This window comes from Eulemur rufifrons, chromosome 15 (assembly GCF_041146395.1).
Source record: "Eulemur rufifrons isolate Redbay chromosome 15, OSU_ERuf_1, whole genome shotgun sequence".
Lineage (NCBI taxonomy): Eukaryota > Metazoa > Chordata > Mammalia > Primates > Lemuridae > Eulemur > Eulemur rufifrons.
In genome coordinates, this window is record NC_090997.1 from 93602977 (window position 1) to 93629456 (window position 26480).

At 42.6% G+C, this 26480-nt stretch overlaps 1 protein-coding gene across 2 annotated transcripts in view; it reads left to right on the forward strand.

Moving 5' to 3' along the window:
• Positions 1 to 26480, forward strand: part of SASH1 (SAM and SH3 domain containing 1) — a 166977-nt gene that overhangs the window by 27355 nt on the left and 113142 nt on the right. For both annotated transcript variants that reach the window (XM_069487623.1, XM_069487625.1), the window contains exon 2: positions 8860 to 8988. In XM_069487623.1, coding sequence (XP_069343724.1) covers positions 8860 to 8988 — 129 coding nt within the window. The remainder of the gene's footprint in view (positions 1 to 8859; positions 8989 to 26480) is intronic.

Below are 26480 nucleotides of genomic sequence, written 5' to 3' on the forward strand. Positions count from 1 at the left end.
TCAATGTACACATCCTTTTCTTTGCATTTGCAAGTTCTCAAGGTTCCTGTGCAACACTCTGTTGAGCCCCTGATCGCCAGCAGACTGGATTTTTCAGAGCCTTTAGTTCCAAAGAGATCTTATATTAAGCAAACAGCTTAGTAAATCCCTTCAAATTCTCATGACTTAACCATATGACTGCATTAAAATAAACTAATGACTACATTTTGCTTTTCTGTCTAGTAATATAAAAATTCACGTTTCTTGATTTTATATTGTATACTTAGCACCTAGCACAGCACCAGAAGCATAGTAGGTGTTCAGTAAATATTATTTGAATTAATGAAATAAACTATAAATTGTTGATGATTGAAGGCCACAAACACAAGCAAATTTTATAGCCTTCATCACCTTCTTCATCGCACCTGACAACATGATGTGCAGAGGTGCCAGCGCGTACTCTCTGCATGAGGGATGGGGGGGAGGCCTTCTTTGTGACCATGGGTTATAGCCATGGCCATAATCTCCATGGCCAGGAAACTGAGTTTGTTCAAATTCCTTCCCAACTGGTAATTAGGGATTACTAGTTCATGCATAAAATTTTGATAATAATGTTTTTGCTAAAAATCTCAAGACTTTCAAATCCTAGCGTTAAGGAGGCTGCATTGGGCCTGATGGAAGTACACGAGAAGAAAAGATGTTTTTCATTCCATCCTAGTACAGATGACATTTCCCCAGGAGAGCAGAGAGTATAAGAAGAGAACAGTGCAGAGAACTTGAGAGGCGTCTGTGTTTAAGGGTGAGCTGAGGAGGAGGGGTTGAGAGTGACCAGGAGACCCGGAGGAAGTGAGGTTCTAAAATAGAGAAAGTGTGAGAACCCCCAGGGCTGCAGCCTGGGAGGTGATCTCCATCAGTGACTTTGAAACTTTTGTCACAGATTCACTGGAAGGAATATATTTGACATTGTGATCCAGTATAGTAATTCATATACACAACTTCATGAGATGTGCTCCAACATTTTCCGTTCTATTCTGTGGTCCTCTATGCTGTGCCACGGCTGTGCAATATCATTTAATCAAATGCTGGTCTCAAATGTCTAAATCCATCTTAAGACCCTGTGGTGGCTTGTGCTGTGTTAACCGTTCCCAACGTGTTTGTGGGTTAGGGACAGCCACAAAAGATACCGTGTGTGAGATATGGAGGCTGGATGTGAATCAGCAGCAGCCGTGTTTTTTAGACCCTAAAGGTTGGCAGAGGACGCCAGGCAGCTCACACATGGTGTCACTGATCTGCTAGCTCACCTTGTTGGCATGAGGCAGCGCCGGGACCCACAGCACCCCCAGGACATGCCAGATCTCCTCCTTTTCCTAGTCCTTTTCCTAGGTGTGTGCAGGTCCATTGTGCAGAGCACAACCTTCTCTTATGGATCACCGGTGGCACCACGGTTGGAGTTGTTGAGAAACAGGTGGATTCTACTTGTCTTCATGGTTCCAGTCTCCTCGTGGGCTCTGTTTTGTCCTTGTTCTCATTCACATCCAACTTCCTAACTGCCTGCCTGGCTGACCTAGGGTGACTTTAGGTCAGTACTAGAGGTGGAAGCAGCAGCCTGTATGGGCTGTTTCACCAGCTCCCAAGTCACCTATAGCAGTTGGGCTTCTCTGGGCCAACCTTGACCCGTTCAACTCCTACTGGGTCATGGTCTGCAGGGTGAATAACACTGCAGTTGCTTATCCATTTGGGAATAGGAAGGAACTTCAAACTCTTTATTTATACCTGTTTTTATCTCACTTAAAGTGCCTATTTTTGTGTGTATTTTAATGTAAATAATTGTAGTTATAAATAGAATTGATATTAAGTATTTATAGTTTTACGTAGATATAATATATATTCATAAATAAACATACATATATTGAGAAGGTTCTATGCCCCAGTTGTTTTCCTGCTGTTTTTTCCCCAGACATTTGGAGACCACTGCTCTAGAAGAGGGAGCTGAGAGAGTTCTGGGAAGGGGGGTGTGGTCAATCCTGCCTTCTGGGAGGCCATTCATTTTCTAGGAGGGGATTTGTGTTAACTGGAACCCACCTATGCCCAGTAGTGACACCATGGCCATATTTGCCAAAGCAAGAATCAGACATTGCACTGGCAAATTCTGCGTGTTTTTGGAGAGAGGGGAGTGGAAGGTATGAAATCAGCCCTGCTTCAGCCACCTGCCATGTGGGTGTGCCCCCAGGGCCCTCCCTCGCCTTCAGCATGATCTAATATGTCCCTTTAGTGTATGTTTTTAGTTGCTACATGTTAAAAACTTTTTCCTGAGACACACTGCATTCCAGCTTAAACCATCTGTAGAAACACTGGGAGTTATAACTCAGAACAATATTTGAGATCAGTTACTCAATGAATTTCTCCAGAATGACATGGCAAGGTGGGATGATAGAGCCAGCGCGAACAGTGACATTGCACATTGCTTGGATTCAGTGAGGCTGAACAAGGTATGTAGCAATTTCACCTGAAAGGTTTGCTGAAAGTGTTTATCACCTCAAAATCTTTAAACAAGCTAATTAAGAGTGAAAACACATTGTGAAGTCATTCAAGAAACTAGTTAGGCTTCATTGTATTGTAGTGATTTCATTTAGTGGATTTGGCTTGGAGGGAATATAGATGAAGATATATACATATAATCTCCATCCGTCCCTCTCCAGAAGAACAGGGGTAACAGAATTTATATTACACAAAATATATCATATATGTACTTCTTGTTGTGGATAGAAAAGGTAGAGAAACAGTAAATGAGTCAGGAATCTGTTCTCTTTCTTCCTCTCCACTCTGGGGAGTTAGAACACACATTTGAATTTCCTCTTGGGGCTCTGCCTTTATAGATACATGAAATAGGAGGACCACAATTTCATTTGCATATAGTCTGCAGGAGACAGATTACATTGTATCTCCTGGTATTTTCAAAGAGTTTTTTTTTTTTTTTCTTTTTCTTTTTTACCCCATTAAGTCTGTCAACATATTCTAAACCATAAATGACATCTGGGGAAAGAACAGGAAAAATAACAAAGATAATGATACAGATGCCTTCTGTCTTTATAGTCATTTTAGTTTTTGAATTTTCCAGAGACAGAAGTGCATTGGGATAAATATCGGGAATACTGTTAAGCCAATTGTGAGAACAGTGCTCAGTTTCTTTTCTCCTTAATTGCAAAAACAGTCACCCCAGTCTGAGCTGTTGGGTACAATGCCCTTATCGCTGTATTTGTATGTTGGTTGTTTGAAAGACGAGAGTTCGAGATCTGTGTGCTCTGTGGCTTTGGGGGAAGGTTACACAAGTTTGTCTTCCACTGAGCTGATACTGGTAGTGGGACCACAGCTTGAGTCTGGACCAAGTGAAATGGACAGTTGTACAGACAGATGCCTGGTTCTATAATACAAAAAGGAAAGGGAACTTGAAACCACATGCATCTTTTTTCTTGTTTTTATAGACAGGGATGCGAAAATTCTTGTAGAAAGATAATACAAAATTTCACAATTTACTTAAAAAAATTCTTTTGAGGAAATAAAGTTTTCCCCTTTTGCTCAACCTGAACTAATGTTTAAGCCTGAGAACCGAAGGGGAAAAATAAGGAAGAAGTGAAACAGATGAGGCCAGTAGTAAACTGTAGGCCAGAACTTTTTGAACACTTTAAAAGAAAAGAAACATTTCAAAAGGAATCTGTTTTAGTGTTTTAATAGTGATACTTATTATAATGAATGTAGAGATGACGTAAAGTCTTGTTATGGTTAGAAGTTTATTTTGTAGCATCGGTGCCTCTTGACCTTAGTTAGCATTGTGAGATATTGAGTCAGACACAGACTTAACATTCTCCAAAAGAAAGATGCACAAGTACAGTACTATCGAAACATCAGCTGCATGATTTAGATTTCCTACAGACTCATGTTGCAAATATTTTTAGTAAAATTAAATATTTTCACCGAGTCTGTGAAAAAATATTTCACTGAGGTCTGTAGCTATCTCAAATAAGAACAAGTTGGATAAAAAGGATGCAAAATTTGTCAGATAGTCCTGAAAGAGGATGGACTTTTTTAAAACAGTCACTTTATTGAGGTGTAATTGACATGTAAAAAGCTCTGCGTATTTAATGTCTACAGTTCAGAGAGTTGGGGGCAAGCGTACCCTGGCGAAACCAGCACTGCCATAAACACATTCATCGCTTCCCAAAGTTTTCTTCCCACACCCATTACCATTATTATTATTTGTTTTTTAAGAGCCTGGGTTTTGAGTGGATAAAGAGAATCCTCAGCTAGTTTGTTGGTTCCACTTGATTGGGATGTAAAAGATTCTCTTTGGGGGGAATGGCAGACAAGGCCAACTTCTAAAAAATACACATTCTTTTATACTTTTGCCTTTCTCGGCATTTAAGTCATCAAGACTGATGAAAGTGGTAATTATGGGAACTTACTGCACATCTGGAAAGCGATTTGGGAAAATGTAAAGGCAGCTATGCCACCCTGTTCTAAATTATTATCTGGAGTGAGCAGTGGCTATTACAGCATATTGCAGGGTGTGAAATGTTGGCTTGCTTTGGCCAGAGTTAAGTCAACAGCTGCTTTCTTCCTCGTGAGCAACAGGTAAATCTTTCAGGTCTCCAAATTATTGGGGGGAGTTTTAAGTGATTGGCAGTGGGATAGAGAATTTCACTAGTAAGAAAAAAAAAGTTTGATCAGTAGCTTGCAAACTTTATAACAGAAGAGTTGGCTTTGAAGATGCTTGTGATATTGTGAAATTTGTATTTGATCTTAACCTTGTTTACTGGCAAAACAAGTTGGAATGTCTAAAGTGACCTGTCTTTTTATATGCTAAAGACTTGACTGATGGCTAGCCACCCCTAGGTAGCTTCAGGAGGGGGGCTGGTCGCAGGAAAGACCCTGGCAGGATTACTGGCTGGGAGTTTCAGCCCCACCCCCCAACCTCCAGGGGAGGGGAGAGGGGCTGAAGGTTGAGCCAGTCACCAGTGGCCTTTGATTTAATCAATCATGCCTCCATGATAAAGCTTCCCTAAAAACCCAAAGACTGGGTTCTGAGCTGAATACTTGGAGGTTTCTGGAGGATTGCAAGTCTAGAGAGGTCAGGGGAGCTGTGAGCCGCTCCCCCCATACCTTGCCCTATGCATCTTTTCATCTGGTCTTCATCGGTATCCTTTGTAATAACCTTTATTATTAACCGGTAAATGTAAGTACAGTGTTGCCCTGAGTTCTGTGAGCTGCTTTAGCAAATTAATCAGACCCAAGGAGGGGATTATGGGAACCCCACTTTGTAGCTGGTAAAACAACCTGGAGCTTGCTATTGGTGTCAGAAGTGGAGGGCAATTTTGGGGGACGGAGCCCTCTCCCTGTGGGATCTGGCGCTGTCTCCAGGTCGATAGAATTGGATTGAAGTAGAGAGCCGCCAGCTGGTGTCCGCTGCAGAACTGATTGCTTGGTTGGTGTGGGGGGCGAAACCCACACACATCTGGTTGGTGTCAGAAGTGATCTGTGTTATAAGAGTATAGGAAAAACTGAGTTTGTTTTTTCCTGGATCATAAGAATGTTGTTAGGATATATGAGAAAGGAGAGAAAAGGGGGGAAAGGCAGTTTGAACAAAGCTATATAAATATTTGTCGTCTAATTTTTTTCTGGTGGCTTTGATTAGTCCAAGAAAACAGTCTGCTGTGATAGGTCTGACAGTTCACAAACATGAAAGCTGGTTACTATTGACAGAAACCAGAACTCCACGTTGGACACCTCGGCGTGGGGCTCTGTGTGTAAGAGAGTGATTGGTTTCCATTCCAGAACAGCAAGCCACAGGAAGGTGTGTGGCTATAACCCCCTTAACAAGTTCACTTGGATATTAGAGGACCAGGACGTTTGTTCTAGTTGGTCAGAGGTGACAGGTGTCTTACATTTCCTGGATGGATGAAGGCAGAAGTCTCTGGATGAGGATAACGTCACATCCCCGAGAGACCACAGCAACTTTGAAGAGCCCAGGATCTCCCAGGGGCATGGGCAGTGGTGGGGATCAGGGCTGTATCTCATGAAAAGTTGCTTCCTTTCCCCTCAAAGTCACACTGAGAAGGGTGCCCCTTTGAATTTTATTCCCAATATTTGCTGGGGAGAGGAGCTGAGAAAACGTGAGGTGCTCGGGGTGAATGGGGATGGCGAGGCCTTTGTTTCTTTGAAGTGTAAGCAAACATCCCTAGTTTAATGGGGTGGATGCCCTGATGCTAAAGATTGCCCAGTTCCCTTTGTCCTGGGGACTGCCCAGGTGCTTCCCTGAGTGGCCCAGGCAGCTGTGAAATCGAGCCCTTTCCTCCCTGGGGCTGGTGCTTTGCTCTCCTAGTCGTGGCTGTTAGTAACTGGTGGTCAGAAAAGATGAGCCCATGGGAGATGCTCTTCTGCCCTCCTCTCCTAGTTTCTTCTAGTAGTTTCCCTCAGTTCCCTGTGTGTGTGCGTGTGCGTGTGTGTGTGAGTGTGTGTGTGTGTTGATGGGGGTTGGGGGGCCCTGCCGTGCGCTGCTGGAGGAGGCTGCCTGTGGCTGTCTGGCTCTTCTCTGGCCCCCCCAGTCCACAGGCCTTCACTGGGCTGGAAATGGGGACCCCAGGTGAGGGAACTGAGAGCCAGGCTGGTACGTTTCGGGTTTATTTTGCGGGGTGGGTGAAGGGCGTGGCATGGAAGGCTCTCAGTGGAGGGAGACACGGTCAGATCTCTGCTTAGCAAGCTCACTTTGGTGGCAGATTGGGCCAGGTGGGGAAAGAGACTGAAAACCAGTTGGGAGGTTGTGGATGTTTGTGCTGTGGCCCAGGGGGCATGTGTTGTAGAGTTGCAACGAGTCAGGGTAGTCCTCGGGATTATAATTTATCACCGCATATTGCAGGAACCCCACCTTCAGCTGTTCTGGCCTGGCTCCCTCTCCTCCCAAGAGAGATTCTTTCTGTTTTCAGGCAGTTGCCTTTCCTAGAGCCAGTAAAGCAAAGATGGGAGGCCGCTGTGCATGTCCTCGGAGGGTCGGCAGCAGATTTCCATCCTGACTGATGTCATTGCCGTCCTGGACATGTGACCATCCACATTTTGAGGAGGGAGGGCTCCCACCCTGGCTGCTGTGGGTCTGTGTCTAGCCAGTCATCTCAGACAGACAGACCGACTGTAGAGAGGGAATGACTTTTGCCCAAACATGTTCAAATGTTCAAAGATCTTCCTGGCCTTGGAAGAGCCCTGCTTGTCCCTAGCTCTGTATGAGGAACTTTGAAGCAGTTGCCTCAAATGCAGCACATGTTACTGCTGGGAAAGGAAGAAGTTTTTCTAAAAAACCATTTCTTTTGATTTCTGTTTCTCCTCTCCCTTAGTTCTGTAAAATCAGCAAATGCAGAAGTGGGGTAGGGATGGTCCTCACTCTGCCTGACCAGGCTTTAGCTCTTGAGCAGAAGGGCTCTGGGAGAAACCCGACTCCCAAGCCCTGCCTGCACCTAGGGCTGCTCTGCAGGAGCCGGCCTGTGTTGCCCTGGGTGGTGCACCGACATTAAATAGCCGCAGGGGCTGGCAAGCAGTCTGTAAAATGGAAAATATGCGTGCAACTTTGTGATGTCTAAAAGTTGTATTTTCCTCAGTTGTCTTGGTAAAATCATTTTCCTCAGTTGTCTTGGTCAAGTCATTTATTCGTGCCAAAGAGTAACATGTTGGGAGGTAAAAAGGAGCCGAGGAGAGGGGATGTCTTTCTGCACAAACGAATTGATGGAAGAAGTGGTACAGCTCACACAGGGACGCAGCAGCCGTCTCCTCCATGTAGGTGCTCAGACATGCATTTAGGACTCCACTCAGCTAAAGGAAGACTGCAGTATGAAACATGGGCTTCTAGTGCATGTTACACCACAGTGAGTTTTGAGCACTTACTATGTGCCAGGCAGAACATATGAGCAGGCTAAGGTCTGAGTGCTCCCCACGTGATGCAGGTGCTGTGATCATTCCAGTGTTCCTGAGAGATGAAGAAACAGGCCCCAGGCCACTGAACCAGTACAAGGCAGCAGAGTTGGGTGTAAACTGGGAGGATGGGCTCCAGAGCAACTACTTGGGCACTTGTCTTGCTGAAGAGACAAGTGACATGTTTACTTATTTATTTAGGTGCATTTGTAGCATGTACTTTTGCACCTGTACTTGGAATGATTAATGAATAAGTCTAATGATTAATATGAATATTAATGACTAGAATAATGAATACAAATGAACATAAATGACAAAAAGATTTTCCACTTTTGTGAGAGCCTTACAAGGTGATATTTGGTAAGCTATGTCCAAGATGCAACATTTCTTCTCATTGGTTTCTGAATTCTCAGGCTCCAGTTAGAATTTCTGGAGGTGGTCCTGGCATCTGTCTCTTTCATGAGCTCCCCAGGAGGTGCTGGCATGGCCAGGGGCTGCGCTGGCATTAGGGGGCCTCTTACACTGTGCCCTTGCTGAAGGCACTTCCCTGGCATTTTCTGCTAGTCGTGCTAGACAAGTAGAGAGGTGCAGGTTGAGGCCTATGACCTCGGCATCAGACAGTTCCAGGTTGGAGATCTGGCCTCTTTGCTTCTTGGTCCTGGGATCCCTGGGCAGCCACTCAGCTTCTTTGAGCTACTGTTTGCCTATTGATACAGTGAGGAAAAAAACAGGCCCCATCTCAGAGGGTGTCCTGAGTATTAGGAGATCTCACATGGGAAACTTAGACTGGCACTTAATGCTCGCCGCTTAATAAATATGGGCCGTTATTTCTATAAACGTGCGTAGAGGGAGGTCCAGTGGCTGTGGGCTTTAACAAGGTGCACTGCCCTGACCGCCTGTGTTCTTGTCCTGTTTCTTCCTGCTGCTCAGGACGGCTCACTGGGAAACATCGACGACCTGGCACAGCAGTATGCAGATTACTACAATACTTGCTTCTCCGACGTGTGCGAGAGGATGGAGGAGCTGCGGAAACGGCGGGTTTCCCAGGACCTGGATGTGGTGAGTGGAGGCGCTGGGCACAGACCTCTGCTGAGCGGGCTGCTCGGGTTCAGGCTCCTCCTGGGTCCTCCTTGCAGGCCTGGCCTGCCTGGGGCAGCTGTCTGCAGGCTGCTGCTCTGTGCAGGGTAGACATGCAGATCCCTGGAGGACCAGCCCGGTCCTGCTGCGGCATCAAACTGAGTGAGTGTTGGCTGGGGCGATAGGGTCAGATCTCAGTACTCATTAAAACACTAGATTTTTATTTCTGTTTTTTTTTTTTTTTTTGACTTACAGGAAAAAGATGTTTTTATTATACTAAATTTTTATCAGCTCTAAGCGCAAAGGGTGTCTAAGCCAGTTCTTTTTTCTCGTTCTTTCCCTTTTTCTTTTCTTCCCTTCTCCTTTTCTTGTTTTGAAAAATAATATAAAACTTAAAGAAGCAAGAAATCACCCATAATCTGTCACGTAGCAATAACCATGTGGGTATTTTAGTAGGTACCCTTTCAGTGTTTTTCTGGGCATTTTAAAATCAGCAGTACAATCCTGTGTGTGTGTGTGTGTGTGTGTGTGTGTGTGTAAATCACTTCTTGCTTTTTTACTTAACATTTTATAATAGTTCTTCTTCCATGTCTTTGTGACTTCTTTGTTGTAACCATCTTTCATTGCTATATTCTCCTCTCTCACTTAGGTGCATGAAATCATTTGGCAGTTTCGTAAAGACCTTTATGTGTGTAATTAGTGGAGCATTTGGACTTGCGTGTGATAGTAAATAAATGGCTTAGGTGAGCTCTATTTAATCTGTATGTGTGCTAGTAGTTCCATACTGTATGTTGGCTACAACATATCTTACTGAAGCGTCTATATTTATCAGTTTAAATTTGCTACATATTGGATTCATTTTAGTTCCCTGCCATTCAGATTGTTTTGTTTCACTGTCTTGACCTTAAGACCTTCTCAGGAAGAGGGTGAGGAGTGAGACAGAAGAAAAGACTCAACCCTCTTTATCCTCTCATCCAGACCAGCTCCTTCCAGACCATCTCATGTACAGGGGCTACCTGGCTCTGTTTTGAATAACAAAGTTCCTCTGCCTTTGAAAAAAGTTTGAAAACTGCTGATTCAATTGAATCCTATTCCCTCCCCAGCCCCCACTGAAAAAAATCTACTTAGACCGAGAACAACAACAACAAAAAACCCCCCAATAATTAAGCAACTAATTTAGAACTAATTATGAACAGATAGTTCTTTTATTAATCATTCCTTTTATGTTATACAGAAGGATTCCTCTTATGTAAGGGACCCAAAAATGAGTTAGTTGGGTACCTCTGTTGTAAGTTCTGTTTCTACCACAAGACTATGGTACTTTTATTTATTTCTTTAGCTCAACCGAAGTAGATTCTTTGGGTCAGGAGTAATCTGATATTATGACTGCCAAATATTAATTGTTTCTTTTGCTTTTTTCCCCTACTGATTTAGTAGTCGACAGGGATGGGAGTGAGTTTAATAAAGTTGGTTGAGGCTGAGAAGTGTTAGTTGGGGGCAGAATGCCATCGTCCTGGAGCCAATACCTTGGCTGAGGTGGGCGTCTTAGTTGTCAAGGGCTTTTTTCCTATGACTTTGTTCCCTAGCATGTGTGAATGGTGGGGTTATTTCCTTTTTATGAAGAAAGTAACCTCGTGTCAAAAGACTTCCACACTCTATAAAATTCATTAGGTTCTCCTATTGGAACCTAGTTAATAGAAAAGTACTTTCATTTTGGCAAGATTACCACAGAACAACAACTTAAATTTTGCACCGAATTCTTGAGTGTTGCAATTTTTACCTCGACTTACAGTCTGGTAGTATACTTTGTGGCCTCCTTGGACATTTTACCATGCAAGGTAATGATTGCTGTGAGTTGGTAGATCTCTGATTCCACTCTAAACTGCTCTTCTCACAATTGTAGTTGGTTAGGAAAAGAAAGGAAGCCTGCCTGTTGGTGGGATAAATAACCTCCTTCCCATTTATTTTTATTTTTTTTGAGACAGAGTTGTACTCTCTCGCCTGGACTAGAGGGCAGTGGCGTTATCATAGCCCCCTGCAACCTCCAACTCCTGGGCTCCTGCCTCAGACTCTTGAGTAGCTGGGACTACAGACACATGCCACCATGCCTGGCTAAGTTTTCTGTTTTTTGTAGACACAGGGTATCCCACTTGTTCAGACTGGTCTTGAACTCCTGGCTTCAAGCTATCCTCCTGCCTCGGCCTCCCAAAATGCTGGGATTACAGGCGTGAGCCACCACACCCGGCCTCTCCTTCCCGTTTAGAAAGATGGGGCTAATTTGGTGTGCTGTGGTCCAGAGCCGCAAAAGACGGTCTTGGGGGGGAAAATACACTACATGAGCTTAATTAGTTCCCATCAAAGGTGCAAGAATTTGGTGGTGAGTGAAATGGATGAGACCTAATTCAAGCCAGGCTGGAAGCTTGACTGTTCATTCTTTGAATTGTAATTAGCGAGAAAAGTAAGACCCAGAATTGGCATATTCAAATGCTTTCTATGAAATTCCAGGTAAGTTGCAGCGGTACAGGGGAATGCTAAAACCTCGGAAGACCAGGTCAGGTGCCAGGTGTTTCATGTGTCCTTCCTGTGGCTCAGACGTCTAGACGTTGGTGTTAGACTGGACTAGTTTTGAGGTTATCCATCATTGAGGCGATGCCCGAAACACTGCCAACCTACTGAAAGTTCCCTCTCACGGTGGTTAGCTTGTCACAGATTTCGACTCCATTGTCTTGAAAAGCTGTAACTTTCAGTCCATAATGTTTCCTTTTACTGCATCTGAAGTTTACATATCTTTCTACACTTTCTATTCTGCCTTCAGACAAGTAGACAAACTGCCTCCCTGCTTTGCTGCCGAGTTGGAGCAGCTTTGGGTTTGAGGACCTACAGGTGAACACTTCCTTTCTGTGTGTGTCAGCAGCCCTGCAAAGCTGAGTGCAAGATGGCTGGGAGAAGAAATAGTCCACCAGAGGCCATGAGAAGAGATACAGAGTAATACATTAGAAGCCCAGGACATTTTATAGGGGCAAAAGTACCATTATGTTTGTTGTGTCTGCTGTAAAAAAAAGTCATTTAGAACTGTGGTCCCCAACCCCTGGGCCACACAGCAGGAGGTAGGGGAGCTGAGGGGGAGCGAGCAAAGCTTCACCTGTATTTATAGCTGCTCCCCATCACTCACATCACCACCTGAGCTCCGCCTCTTGTCCAGATCAGCAGCAGCATTAGATTCTCACAGGAGCGAGAACCTTCCCGTAAACTGCGCGTGTGAGGGATCTAGGTTGCACGCTCCTTATGAGAATCTAATGCCTGTTGATCTGAGGTGGAGCTGAGGCAGTGATGCCAGCGCTGGGGAGCGGCTGCAAATATAGATTATCATTAGCAGAAAGGTTTGACTGCACAATAAATGTAATGCACTTGAATCATCCTGAAACTGTCCTCCCTCCCTTATCCATGGAAAAATTGTCATCCCTGGTGCCAAAAAGGTTGGGGACGGCTGTTAGATGACAGTGTTGAGGATGGAAAGTTTTGAGGGATGGATTGAATTGGTTTATGACTTTGTTTCATTCTGAATCCTCTGGGTGAATTTTGGGGATGGAGGAAATATTCTATACATAGGATAGATATTTCGGTATTTGTGTTTGGCTTTAAAAAGTTAAAAAATGCATTGTCCTTAAGAGCTAATTACATCATCACCTGGAGAACAAACAAACCAAAAGACATCCCTCCCACAGAGATGCTTGACTTAACCCTGAAAAATAAAAGGTTTCGATAATTATGTTAATAATTAACTTTCTGGACTGGATGTCAGGCTGTTTCTCTAGGACCTAATCACCCGCATCCTGACTGGAATAAAGCATGTGATAAAGTGTCTTTGGGGCCAGTTAGTTTCGATGAAGACAACAGAAGTACAGATGGGTAAAATTTCAACAGTATAAACAGGAATTATGATTCACATTTATAACTATGGTGAGAGTTTGTGTTTAGCACCAAATGGGCCCTAAAGGAATGGTGTGTTTGGACCACAGCCTTTGCCTCTGCTGGGGATTGGGACATGAGTGCTTGTGAACAGCAGGGAAGTTGCCCATATTTCTCCACATTTGGCACATCCCCGAGCACCGTGTGATTCTTTTTTGGCTGCGAGAAGCTGCAATCAGAAATGACAGCAGCTTTCCAAGTCCATAATGGGCCCGACTCTAGAGATGCTAAGTCTGACATCTGTCAAAGTGACACTGTGGCCAGGAAAGGGTCTTGTGCAAGGTGGCCTCTTATTACTGGCAGTATCAACGTCGTTGGCATCCCTGAGGTTGAATCTGTTTGGGTGTTGGCAGCAAATAAGTTTGTGTGGTTGTTGGAGGGGCACAGAGCCGCCGAAGTCCCCACCTCCAGCAGCTCGCATCTGAGCCAAGGCGTTATCGTGACTGTGTGTGTACAAGAAAAAGGGAGCCCAAGTGGAGACGGAGATGCACCAAGGTTTTTAAGGACTTGGAATGTCAATAAAAATATTGCATGACAGTGAAATGTGATAGTAGAATGATTGTTGGTGGGGTAGGAATGGTTCTGCATGAGGCAAGTAAACAGACTATTAAAATGCTGTGCAGGAATGCAGAAAGAGGGCCCCTGACCCAGTTCAGGAAAGTCAAAATGTGGCCTTTACAGGCCATCGCAAGAAGTTTACTGTGGCTGAAAACTAAGATATATTATGTGGGGGAAAAAGAGACATGGTGTTCTTTCACAGGTCCTTAGGTTATTAATGATATAAAAAGATACAATAGAATGTTGTTCTGATTCATTGCTATTCATCTGACAAAACAAAACTGATTGCCGTTTCGCAATCTTGACCGGGTGGGTCAAGGTGAACTTGATCTTGCTTTGCTTGTGGCTTAGTGCAGACATGTCCACGTAGTCCAGTCTGTGTGTGGGTTTTTGTTTCCTTTTATTGACTGTTCTTTTGTTACTGCTACAGAGAGAAATGCATGTGGAAAACAGATTTCAAGAAAATGATCAGTTTTTCTGTAAAGGGCTGGATAAAAAAATTAAAAAATAAATAAAAAGAAAGAAGAAAAAATGATCAGGAAAGTGAGGTTTTCCCCAGCTCAGTTCATAAGGTGAGCAACACTTTTTGGAAATGTTGGTCTCCCCTCAGAGGATAGAAGCAGAGAAGACATAGGTACACCCGGGATTCTTATTTTCACTTGCACAGGATAAGGATGAAAACTATATTGCATATTGTCTTCAGTTATCCTGCTAAAGCCTGGTTGTTTCTCTAAACAGCAGTTTGTTTTGTTTCCTTTTATCTTAACTTACATCATTCCCTAGCTTTGGGCTACTGTTGCTTTGCAGGTTGCAATCAGTATCTATGGGCATTAGATGGTGAGTCTGAACTCCATTCTGCTGTGGGATTCACACACTTGATGTCAAAATACACTGAGGCCATTATATCTTAAGCCAGATGGTAATACAGTTCTCTGCTCTGACTCCTCTCAGACAAAGTCACATTTGTAATCAAATGCCCAGTCCCAATTTAGTCAGCATTTTTTGTGCATTGCCCTGTGTGAATATGGACATAAACAGATCTCTTGGTGCCAGATTTGATCTTGGCATTCCATATCTCTGATAATTAAGGAGGTTTTTGTTAACCCTGCAATCAGTTCCGGTGTGTTTCCATTCTCTTAGACACTGCTTGCAGACTACTTGTGTGACCATGGAAACCAACAAATTGGCTACGTTCGGTGTGATATAACAGTTTAAGAGTAAAGAAGTCTTTAGATTTTTCCAATGTGAATCAACAAATTCAATTTCATTTTCTCTTTTTGCTCCTGAGCATTTATAAATGACTGATTTTGGCTTGTTTGCTTTAATAAAATATAATATGCTTTGGGGGATCAAAAAACAAACTAGCATACTGCTTAAAATATAATTACTTGCCAAAACGCAAACAGTCTGAGCTTTGTTGTTGTTTCTATTTAAATACAACATAGAGCATTCGTATGTGTTCAGCAAATGGACACTAACTGGGGAGAAAAGCTGAGGAACACAAGTAAAAGACATTTTCTGACACTTTGATGGCAGAATCCAGTGCCTGGCCAGGGCTTGGCAGGGAAAAGGAGCATCCCTGTTTTTGGAATCAGGACCTTTCAGAGGGTGGGTGAGACCCAAGCCAGGTGCCTTTTTGGAGGCCTGGAATATTAAATCCAGGATCCCAAAATTGTCGGGTGATCTCAATGTTTACACCTGACAATTAAACACTTTTAACATGGAAGATTACAGTGCAGTTTATTTGGGCTAATCACAAGCTAATTACAGGCTATTTAAAAATGTTAATTTGTAGCACACTAGAGGCAGTGAGGTCTTGAAGTGAGACAAAATGTGAAGGAGTGCAATGAATGTTTGCCTATTTTCAGACCCTTAGAGTGGGTTTCTGCAGCTATATGTATAATGTCATTTAGCAATGATGTCCAAGGTCTAAATTTGAGACCCTTGGTGAAAACTGAGTGGCCCAGGCCAAGTGGCCTACCTGTCCTCCAGGGCCCTGGTTGGCCTGAGGAAGGTTGGCATCTGGAATGGGATTAGGCAGATACCTGCAGGGCCCAGCCTGGAAGCTACTTGGGCAGGGCCCCGAGCCTTTGCTGGTGTTGCCACACACACCTGACACTGGCATCCTGACCTACAGGTCCATATTTTAGACTGATCTCTCGTCACAGCTCCAGTGCACTGAAATGACCTACAGCAGCAAGTGAGCCCTGCATCACCAAGCATTATCGATTAGCTTTCTCTGGCTCCCTCTTATTTGAACACCATTTCGGTAGTATGTTTGGATTTGGAGCTGCCTTTTCTTTCAATTTGGAAGTTTCAAGGTTTTTGTTTTAAGAACAAAAAGGCAAGATGATAAAATGTTGAGCAGATTTGTTCAATGCAGTTGCTTTAGTTACTCTGGTTTTTCAACTATTTGGTGTCTGGAAGGACACTAACTATCGTGGTAACTTTGGAAAATCTCAGTATCCCAGAGCACAGCTCTTGCCTCTTCTTTAATGTTTCATTGAATTACCAAAAAAAAAAAAAAAAAAAAAAAGCTCTAGTTTTTTTCCCCCCCTCCCTTGATAAATCAATCTTTGTATTAGAAATGGAGGCTTAATTTAGCAACTCTAGAGTTCAGGTTCAGGAGTAAGCCAACTGTTCCTATCTGGCTATCCCGAGGCTTGTGCGTAAGTTATTTATTTATAAGGGGTAGTTGGAGAGACTTTCTGCAATTACTTAGAATATGAAGATGTTCTAAATTTGTGCTACAGCAGTGCCATCCACCTCATGGGCCCTAGCAGAAGCTGATGAAACTTAATCAAAAATAAATCAAGAACAAGTCCAAGCCAAATTGGAAGCACATCATGAATATTTGTGAACATCTGGATGTGTGTGGGGGTGTGTGTGTTATTTTTTAATGTGTGCAACAGCAGAGACGTGGTTTCTTAACAAAGATACCAAAAGGAAGACAGCTTTCTATCTGTGATTTCAGAGGGTATTTTTGTTTGTATGTGGATGTCCTTTCTCCGTAAGGTGTGGTTTTCTCTTTTCCAAAATACTCCTTTGATCTCTTTCATCTTTCGGGATCTGTCTTGGTATTTTATCTGAATTCTTCATTGGAGTCAGTCACTTGACACATGCAGATTAAACATGTCTTTCCAAAGGAGAATTTTAACTTAAGGAAAAATTTACTATTTAATACTTTTGATGAATCTTTTAAATGCTAGTGGTATTATTGATCATCAATATACCTTCACATTTCTAAACCTCAGGATACTTCATCTGCCTTGAAATCTAAAGCACTGCCAAGAATTAGGGAGGATGGAACAAAGTATGAGGAAGCTGTAATAATAGTGGTGCTGATAATTATCACAAAAGTGACATTTTTAAAGGTACATTAGAATTGATGAGGCACCCACATCTATTACTTTATTTAGTTCTTTTAATAGCCCAGTGAGGTGGCTGTTAGTAATCTTATGATTTAGGTTGGCTAGAGGTAACCCCAATGTTTCAAGAGGGAGGTGATAGGACCTGGCGGGGAAGATCCAGGCTGCCAGCCTGGACCTTCTCTGAGTGGAGCCTGGGTTCTAGCAGTGACTGATTCAGGTGACATTGCCTTCTTCATCGGGTTGTTGTAAAGATTAAAAAAGGTAATGTTTTTATAACACTCAGTAGAGTTCCTGGGTACGTGTTATATAGCTCGATGAAGATTTATAATAAATATTATTACTTATAGTAGAAATACTAATTATTCATAAGTCTAATCATAAAATTAGATTGTTCAACAACCTCTTAAAAGTCGAACAGCTAGTAAATATCAGAGATAGGATTTGAAACCAGAGGTCAATGCCAAATTCTCCTAATCCCCCAGGGCACTCAGTAACCTCGCATTTTTCTCTCTAGCAATTCTTCAGAGCATCCTGCAAGAGTCAGTTCATGACACCTTGATTTCCAGATTAGTTTATGTGCTTGGGTAATAGAATATAAAAGTGTAATATTATAAAGCATAATATAAAATACTAATATGATGAGTATTTTTATTATGTAAATTACAGCAATACACTCATTGTAAAAATTTTTTTTTAATTTTCTAAAGTAGAAGTTTAACATCTAATACATGCTCCCCAAAGATAACAAGTGTAAACGGTTGGGCTTCAGGTAGCCTTCCAGAATTCCACATTATTTTCTATTCATTTTCTCTTTCCCTCTTCTCTTCATCTCTCTTCTCTCTTTGCATACGCAGACGTATACGCTCACCCACAAACGCACGTGTTTTAGCTAAGCAGGTTATAAGCAGCAAACTCAGAGGGCTGACTGGCTGCTACAGACAGTCATCTGATAATGGTAAGACATGCTAGCAAATGAAGGTACAGAAAATTTAAAAAGTAAATACGAGAACTCTAAAAGCCCAAAGTCTAGACTATCAGGAATGGGGGCAAACAGGTTGGCACACTTTCTCGATTCTGTGAGCAATCTTAAAAACCATCTGTTAAATGGTATTTTCTACATTGTTTTAGAATGCAGCAGATAGTAGACTTTAGAAAAATTCCATTCAAGAAGTTAAAATAAAGACATTTTATTTTACTTACAGCTTTTCCTTGAAAACTCAGTTTATAACAGAACAACCTAATATTAGAGGGCCCTATCATATTGTAATTTTAGTGGATTATATAGTGACTCTTTTAGAGATGGCTAAATAATGGTATACAGTATTCTTCCTGAGAGTGAATGGCAGAGAATGGTAAAACAGCAAAATAAAAACATTTACTGGGTTTCCATGTGTTTTAGTAGCTTACTTGGTGTCATGGGGAGTTATTAGTAATAGATATGTTTCAGGAAGATGATGTTACAATAGGACAAGACAGCCAAAAATGACAATTATATTAGTCATACTCATAGTGGCTGACACAGATCTACTTACAACAAATACTAGCTCTCTATCAGTTCTCACAGGGATACAGGAAGCATTGGGACAATGGAAATGACATAAAGGTGGGTCATCCTTACTGGTGGGACAACTTAGTTAAACTGGCCTGGAAGAGCAGTTCCCCGGGTTCCGGTCAGGACTCCACAACATAAAGGAAGTGCAGTGCTGATTTCTGACTAATTGGGACAAGGACATGCATAATTACCTAATTTGTCCTATGCCATGATCTGGACCAGCAGAAGTAAACAACTAAAGTTTAGATGCGTTTAACAGAGCTGGATTTACAAGGGCAATTATAGATAGAAAGATAATGCCAATTGTAGTAATATCGAAGATTTTATATATATACATTTCTTTTTCCAGATAGATAATCATTTTTTAATTAAATGCTATAGCTGATTATATTCTTTATAAAACATTTACTGTATATGTACCAGGTGAAAACACATTCATATTCTCTCAGAATACTCCCATGGGGCCTTTTACAATGAGGTTTTTTAATTGAGATATAATTAATATGCCATATAAGTCAACGCTTTTAAGTGCACAGTTCAGTGGTTGTTAGTATCTTCACAGATTGTGGAAACTTTACCACTAATTCCAAAATTCCATCATACTTTGAATGCTATTTTTCCCCTTTCTGTTGTGGGTGCACACTTAAGTATGTTGTCCGTCACTGCATCTATCTGTATCTATGGCTAGAACAGTCCTAAGCATGTAGTAGATGCTCAATAAATATTTGTGGGATGAATGATAATAGCTGTGCATTTTGGAGATATTTGGATTCCCATCTTCAAAAAGTGGGGCTTTCTTTTTACCCTCTTGGTATTTAAAAATAGCATGCATCAGCAGAACTTTTTTAAGAAAGAAAGTTTTGGAAAATATAATTCTGGAAAAGGAGTACCTTTATTACTGAATGAACCTGCTGGCTAAGAAAAATGTAAAATATATTAAGAGGTTCAAACTTCTAATTAGAAGACGAAAGGCTCCCAATTAAACTGTATTTGATAAAAAAAAAAAAAAAAAAAAAACTCCTGCTTTACAGTTTGCTTATGTAAACCTATTTTTTTAACATGGTTCTAAGGGCTGTTGTCTTAGAATGGATATCCAGATGTAAAAATCCAGGATCCACTGAGGATAAACGACATAAAAACTGGAGCACAATAAAAACATGCCTTTGGTGCTCCAGTCCTTTCCAAACTGACTTTCTAGCTTCATAGGGGCGTGGCTTGTGCCTTCTCCCATGCTGGATTTTCTGTTCCATCTGGTAGCAAACTCTCCAAGGCAGCAGCAGCTTTGGTGTTTTTCTTTAACACAACTGAGCCTGTTGTATAGCTGCATGGAACTGCACAATAATGACAGGAACAATAATAACGCAAGTGGGGACAGCTGAGTGGGACCCACGAAAGGACCAATGCAACTCTTTATAGTATAGGAAGAGATTGTCGATTCTGCTCACAGGGCAGCTTGACCAAAGGTTTACGGACCTTCCTGCAGATGAGCAGGTGCTTCTACCTCTTGCCTCTGCTCCCAGCTTCCTTTTCCTCACCGTACTCCACACCCTGGATGTGGTACGATTCCACGCCCCCCTTCAGCCTAACTGTCCCTCCAGCTCTGCCATCCCACTTCTCACCTGCCCGTGTTCACATCTGTGAGCCTGCGTGTGAGCGAGAGAGAATGTTAGCAAATAATGGTGGCCAGGAGAAGTGGAAAATATCGTAAAGGGAGGGAGGAGCAGGAAGGAAGGTGAGCAGAGATGTCCCTTTTTCCTTCCCACCTTGACTCCAGTGGGATTTGCTGGAAAGGCACAGAGGGAAACAGGAAGTTCTGTCCCGTCTCCACAGCCTGCTACTCCAGGCTGGGGCCAGCAGGGCTGAGGCTGAAGATGCCCAGGACCTGCCTGTCCACCTGCTCCTTTCCCCTCCCCTCGTTCTTCAGCACACCCTCCTCACCCCTGCGAGCCTGCTTCCTCCCCACCCTGGCCCTCATTCCCTCCTCTGTGCCTGGAGCCCACCCTCACTCCTGCACTCTCACTGCCCCCACTGCCCAGATGAAAAGGGCCATCAGCAATAACTGGAGGCTGAAGCTGGATGCCTTCGCTCACCTCCCCCCCCAGGGGGGTGGATTCTTTTTGGTATCCCCAGTCTAGCCCTGACCCCACTTTCCCATGGAAACTTGTTACCCCTGGCCGGTAGTTCAGCAGGCCTGTGTCCCAGCACATCATGAGACAAGCTGGACTTTGTGGCTTGACCTGGGAACGTATCCACTTTTGTTAACTTTAAAGCTTCATTTGTTCCTTAAAAAAAAAAAAAAAAAAAAAAAATCAGAAATTGACAATGTAATCTTTGGTCCCCCAACTCATCTTGTGCTGGAAGTAGCCTCCATGGAAAACTTGGAGACATTTTCTGCCGGCAGAGATGTGCCCTGTACCCATGCCACACTGACTTGGGGACAGGACAGGGCAGGGCAGGGCATGGCTGTAGAACAGGCCAGACGGGCATTCTTCTCATTGCTGGGTGCCAGTCACCTGGCCTGACCCCAGGAGATGAAGATTTTGAACACAAGCCAGCATTTTAGTCAGATTTGAATTTATTCAGCAACCTGTTTGTTTTCATTTCCGCTTGTTTGTTTTGGCTGGCCACCGGAACCTCACAGAATACCTCTGACGGGCTTCATTAGGAGGCCCAGTGTGAACATCACTGGTATGAGTGAAATCTGTTTCTGAACTGCAAGAGATTAAAAAAGGAGGTATAGATAAAAGCAGCTGGCATATGTGTGATGTTTTAATCTGTTGGGTATGTTAAATAGTGTAACTGTTTGCACGCAGATTCCTAAATGCCGGTGCTCAAACTCAGAGAGAACAGTGTCCCCTCCCTCAGTGCCTGGCAGAGAGGCAGCCAGCATGCACGTCACCTTCTAGGACAGCTTGTGGGGACTGTGGAGCGTGGATGCAAGAGGCCGGGCGTGGGAATTCAGGGAAGCGAGGAAGGGTCTGTCCCTAAGGGACTGGCTGGACGCCATGCCGAGTCAGGAACGGCAGTGACGGCAGAGAGCAGCGGGGAGATGCGGGGACACATGGGGCTCTGAGGACGGGCGCCTCGCAGGCCTAGGACAGCATTGTCCACAGCAGGGAGGGATGGAGGAGGGCTGAACTTTTTTATTTTTTAGTTCAGTTTAGCTTCTATTCTTTTAGTTTTTTTCAAAATTATTTTTAAAAAAAAGTATGATAAAATATACATAACATAAAATTTATCATCTCAGCTGATTTTAAGTATGCAGGTTAGTGGCAGTAAATACACTCACATTGCTGTGTAACCATCACCACCGTCCATCCACAGAACTATTTTCATCCTGCAAAGCTGGACCCCTGTACCTGTCAAACAACAACTCCCAATCCCTACACCCAACTCCAGGCCCCTGCAGACCCTGGCAACCACCATTCTACTTTCTGTGTCTATGAACTGATTGCTCTCGTTACCTCTTATAAGGAGAATTACGCAGTACTTGTCCTTTTGTGACTGGCTTATTTCATATAACGTTTAGCATAATGTCCTCAACCTTCTTCCATCTTGTAGCTTGTGGCAGGATTTCTTTCCTTTTTAAGGCTGAATAATACTCCTTTGTTCTGTACGCCACACCTTGTCTGTCCTTTCGTCTGCTAATGGATAGTTGGGGTGCTTCCACCATACTTTCTATTGCAAATAATGCTTCTGTGAACATGAGTGTACAAATACTTCTTTCAGTCCCTGCTTTTGTTTCCTTTGGGAATATACCCAGAAGTGGAATTGCTGGATCATTTGGAATTCCATTTTTTATTTTTTGAAGAACCACCATACGGTTTTTCATAGCCGTTACACTATTTTCCATTCCCACCAACAGAGCAGAGGTGTTCTAATTTCTCCTTATCCTTGCCAAGACTTGTTATTTTGTTTTCTACATATGTATATATAGAGAGAGAGAGACAGAGGGAGAGAGAGGGAGGAGAGAGAGAGAGAGAGAGTTTGCCATCCTAATCTGTGTGAAGTGGTACCTCATTATGGTTTTGATTTGCATTTTCTTAATGATTGATTAGTGATATTGGGCATCTTTTCACATGCTTATTGGCCATCTGTGTATCTTCTTTGTAGAAATGTCTCTACAAGTCCTTTTCCCATTTGTGAATTATATTGTTTATTTTTGTTGTTGTTGAGTTGTAGAAGTTCTTTATATATTCTGGATACTAATCCCTTATCACAGAGGTCCCCAGTCTTTTTGGCACCAGGGACTGGTTTCTTAGAAGACAATTTTTCCATGGAGCCAGGGGTTGAGGGAAGGGTGGTAGGAGAGTGGGAGATGGTTTCAGGATAATTCAAGCACATGACATTTATTGTGCAGTCAGAACTCTCTGCTAATGATAATCTGTATTTGCAGCCACTCCCCAGTGCTAGCATCACCACCTCAGCTCCACCTCAGATCACCAGGCATTAGATTCTCATAAGGAGCACTCGAGCTACATCCCTCACTTGTGCAGTTTACAGTAGGGTTCCTGCTCCTTGAGAATCTAATGCTGCCACTAATCTGACAGGAGGTGGAGCTCAGGCAGTGATGCGAGCGATGGGGAGCAGCTGTAAATATAGGTGAAGCTTTGCTCACTTGCCCCCACGCACCTTCACCTTCTGCTCTGTGGCTCGGTTCCTAACAGGCCATGGACCAATACCGGTCTGCAAGCCCAAGGGCTTAGGGACCACAGCCTTATCAGATAAATTATTTGTAAATATTTGCTTCTGTTCTCTGGGTTGTCTTTCCCTCTGGTTGATGGTGTCCTTTGATGCACAAAAGCTTTTATAATTTTGATGAAGCGCAATTTATTTTTTCTGTTGGTGCCTATGTTTTTGGTGTCATATCCAAGAAATCATTGCCATATCCCATGTCATGAGGCATTTCCATTGTGCTGTCTTCCACAGATTTTATACTCTTAGTCCTTATGTTTAGGTCTTTGATCCATTTTGACTTAATAGTTACATATGGTGTGAGATGCCCCCCCCCCCAGCTTTTATTATCATGCAGTTTATGTGTTATCGAATACATTTAAGAGATTCGTTATAAAGAAAAACAGTCCCTGCCCCTTTCTGCCACCTTTCTTCCTCTAGACCATCACTCACCTCTTGCACTTGCCATTCGACCCTTCACTGTCACCTCCTCTGCAGGCCCTTCTTGGTTCCCCAGGTGAAGTGGCACTTGTCCCTCGGAATCCCCATTGCAATTTTATTGTACTTCCCATCAATGTCTGCTCTTTTCTACCGTATATTGTTGTTCTTGTACTTGTCTCGTCTCTACCAAATTACGAGGACCCAGGCGGCTGGGTTTAAGTTGCATCCCCGTGTCCTTTAGAACGTTTGTCACAGTGACTTGTATTGTGCAGATGCTTTACCAGTATTAACTGGATATCCAGTTATAAAGAGTTGTAAGTGGATGATAATATGTGACTTACAATATTGAATTTAGAAATTTTCAAAACCAGTTCCTGCTTAAATGAATTCTCAAGTTCAGTTTGTTTTTGTTTGGTTTTTTTTGTTTGTTTGTTTTTAAGACAGTCTCTCTCTGTTGCCCGGGCTAGAGTGCCGTGGCATCAACCTAGCTCACACCAACCTCAAACTCCTGGGTTCAAATGATCCTTCTGCCTCAGCCTCCTGAATAGCTGGGACTACAGGCGCTCGCCACTACGTCCAGCTAATTTTTTGTTTTCATTTTTACTTGGCCAGCTGACTTTTTCTATTTTTAGTAGAAATGGTCTCGAACTCCTGACCTCAAGCGATCCTCCTGCTTCAGCCTCCCAGAGTGCTGGGATTACAAGCATTAGCCACCATGCCTGGCCCAGTTTTGTTTTCTTTAAAGTGTTTGAAATGCTACTGATATTACTAACGTCAGAGAAGGGAGGCTGTTTCATACCAGTTCCACCTTGGGGCTATATAAGAAATTTTGCACCTAAGTCACTTCAAAGTTGTTCTTAAAAATGACGTTCCATATTTAAAGCTAGACAACAGAAGGACATTTTCCTCTTGTTTTAAGTAAAGTTGAACTGCTGGCGGCAGTCACGAAGCATGTATCAAATGACTAAGTCCAATCACTTCCGGAGTGACTTTCACCGCAGACGTAATGGAACACGCTGTCAGTGTAACAGGAATCATACTTCTTACATCGAGGTGTTGCTGGTGGAGAACCTCCCGGTGTGTGTCGCTCAGAGGTGGTGAATACGGCTGTGTTAGAGGAACGGCAAGTGTAGAGTGTTTTCTGCACAGCCCTGATGAACATTCCCCACAACAAACGGTTGGAATGTTGAGGTGGTGTTTTGTTACAAGAAAAAGGCAGTGTTTGTGGAAAGCAGTGCTTCATGGTGATACATTTAATGGTTTTATATCCAAATCACAAAATTACTAGTCATCTAGAACAGGTGTTTCTTATCTGAGAAAGTTCTTAAAGTTCTCTGAATTGGTCCTCTTGAGACAAGAGCCATGCCTTCCTGTAAACCAATGAGCTGTAATCATCAGCATTACTTTTTCTCCATAGGACAAGCTTAATTATAAGTTACACTTGACGTGACATGCCAAAGTAAATGGAAACTTTATAAGGTAATAAACAACCACATTGCATTAGAGATAAGTGTTCTGTCTAAGGTGGGCTAGTTACGAGGAGGGCCTCATTGTGTACTGACTACTGTACTGACAAGCTACCCAGTGGTATAAGAGCTTTGCCCACACATCTATGATACAGACATAAAAAGGCCTTCCAGGTCTGTATTTTTATTTAAGCAGTTTCATGAATTCTAGTTAAATATGTAATCCTGTGATTCAGTCAGTCAGTCAATATTGATTCAGCACTTACTAGGTACCCTCAGGGACCAAGAGAAATGCAATATAAAAAAATTAACCCCCCTAAACAAACACACATCAAATTGTAGGAGACAAGATTTATGGAATCCAGCATTGTGCAATTACATTCAGTCAACATGTATCGAGTCCTCTCCAGACACAAGGCTGTATCCAAAGCTGTGTGGAATAAAAAAAAAAAAAAAAAAAGAAGACCCCTGCCATTTGGCCTTTTAGTTATTTTCTTTGTAAAATCTGGTAAATTAACATGAAGTGTGAAATCCCCTTAAAATTCTCAGTTGTTTGAAAATTTATTCCCAAAGACCATAATTGGAATATTTGCTGAAGTCTTTATGCAGGCTTTGCTCTTGATACATTTTTTCCACCAGTTTTTCAAATACTTAGTCTCCATTTTGATATAATTCATATTGTTGCATAACTTTTTCATGGCCTGAAGCTGGACTGAGTGTTGTTGCTTCTGACACATTATAACTTGTAGTTGAGATGTTAAAGGAGCATATATATGTATGACTTACCAAATTTCATGATTTTTAAGATCTTTACTATTTTTGCAGGTAAGAGGGATTGTTTTGGCTAGATTTTGATGTAAGGATTGAGAAACTTATGCTTCATTTATTAAACAATGTAAGGCCAGGCATGGTGGCTCACACTTGTTAATCTTAGCACTTGGGAGGCTGAGGCAGGAGGATCACTTGAGATGAGGAGTTTGAGACCAGCCTGGGCAACATAATGAGACTCTGTCATTAGCCAGTCATGGTGGCATATGCCTGTAGTCCTAGCTACCTGGTGGGGGGCTGAGCCAAGAGGGTGGCCTAGGAGGTTGAGGTTGCAGTGAGCTATGGTTGTGCCACTGTATTCCAGATTGTCTAGAGTGAGACCCTGTCTCAGGAAAATAAAAAAAAATTATTTAGCACCCAATTTGTACCTTCTTCTCTCCTGGCAATAATAGCAGGTATCTATACAGGTGCTGGCATCTTGAGAGAAGGATTATTTAATACATTACAGTTACACCCAAAGCATCCATGAGTGACAGAAAAAGAAGGTTTTAAAAATGATGTAAATAAAATGATAAAGTATTTGGTGTTTGGTTTTTAAACTTAGAATTTGTACCATAATTATTTCAGTTTGCATTGCATTCCCAAAAGCTATAATACCACATCATAAAGAATATA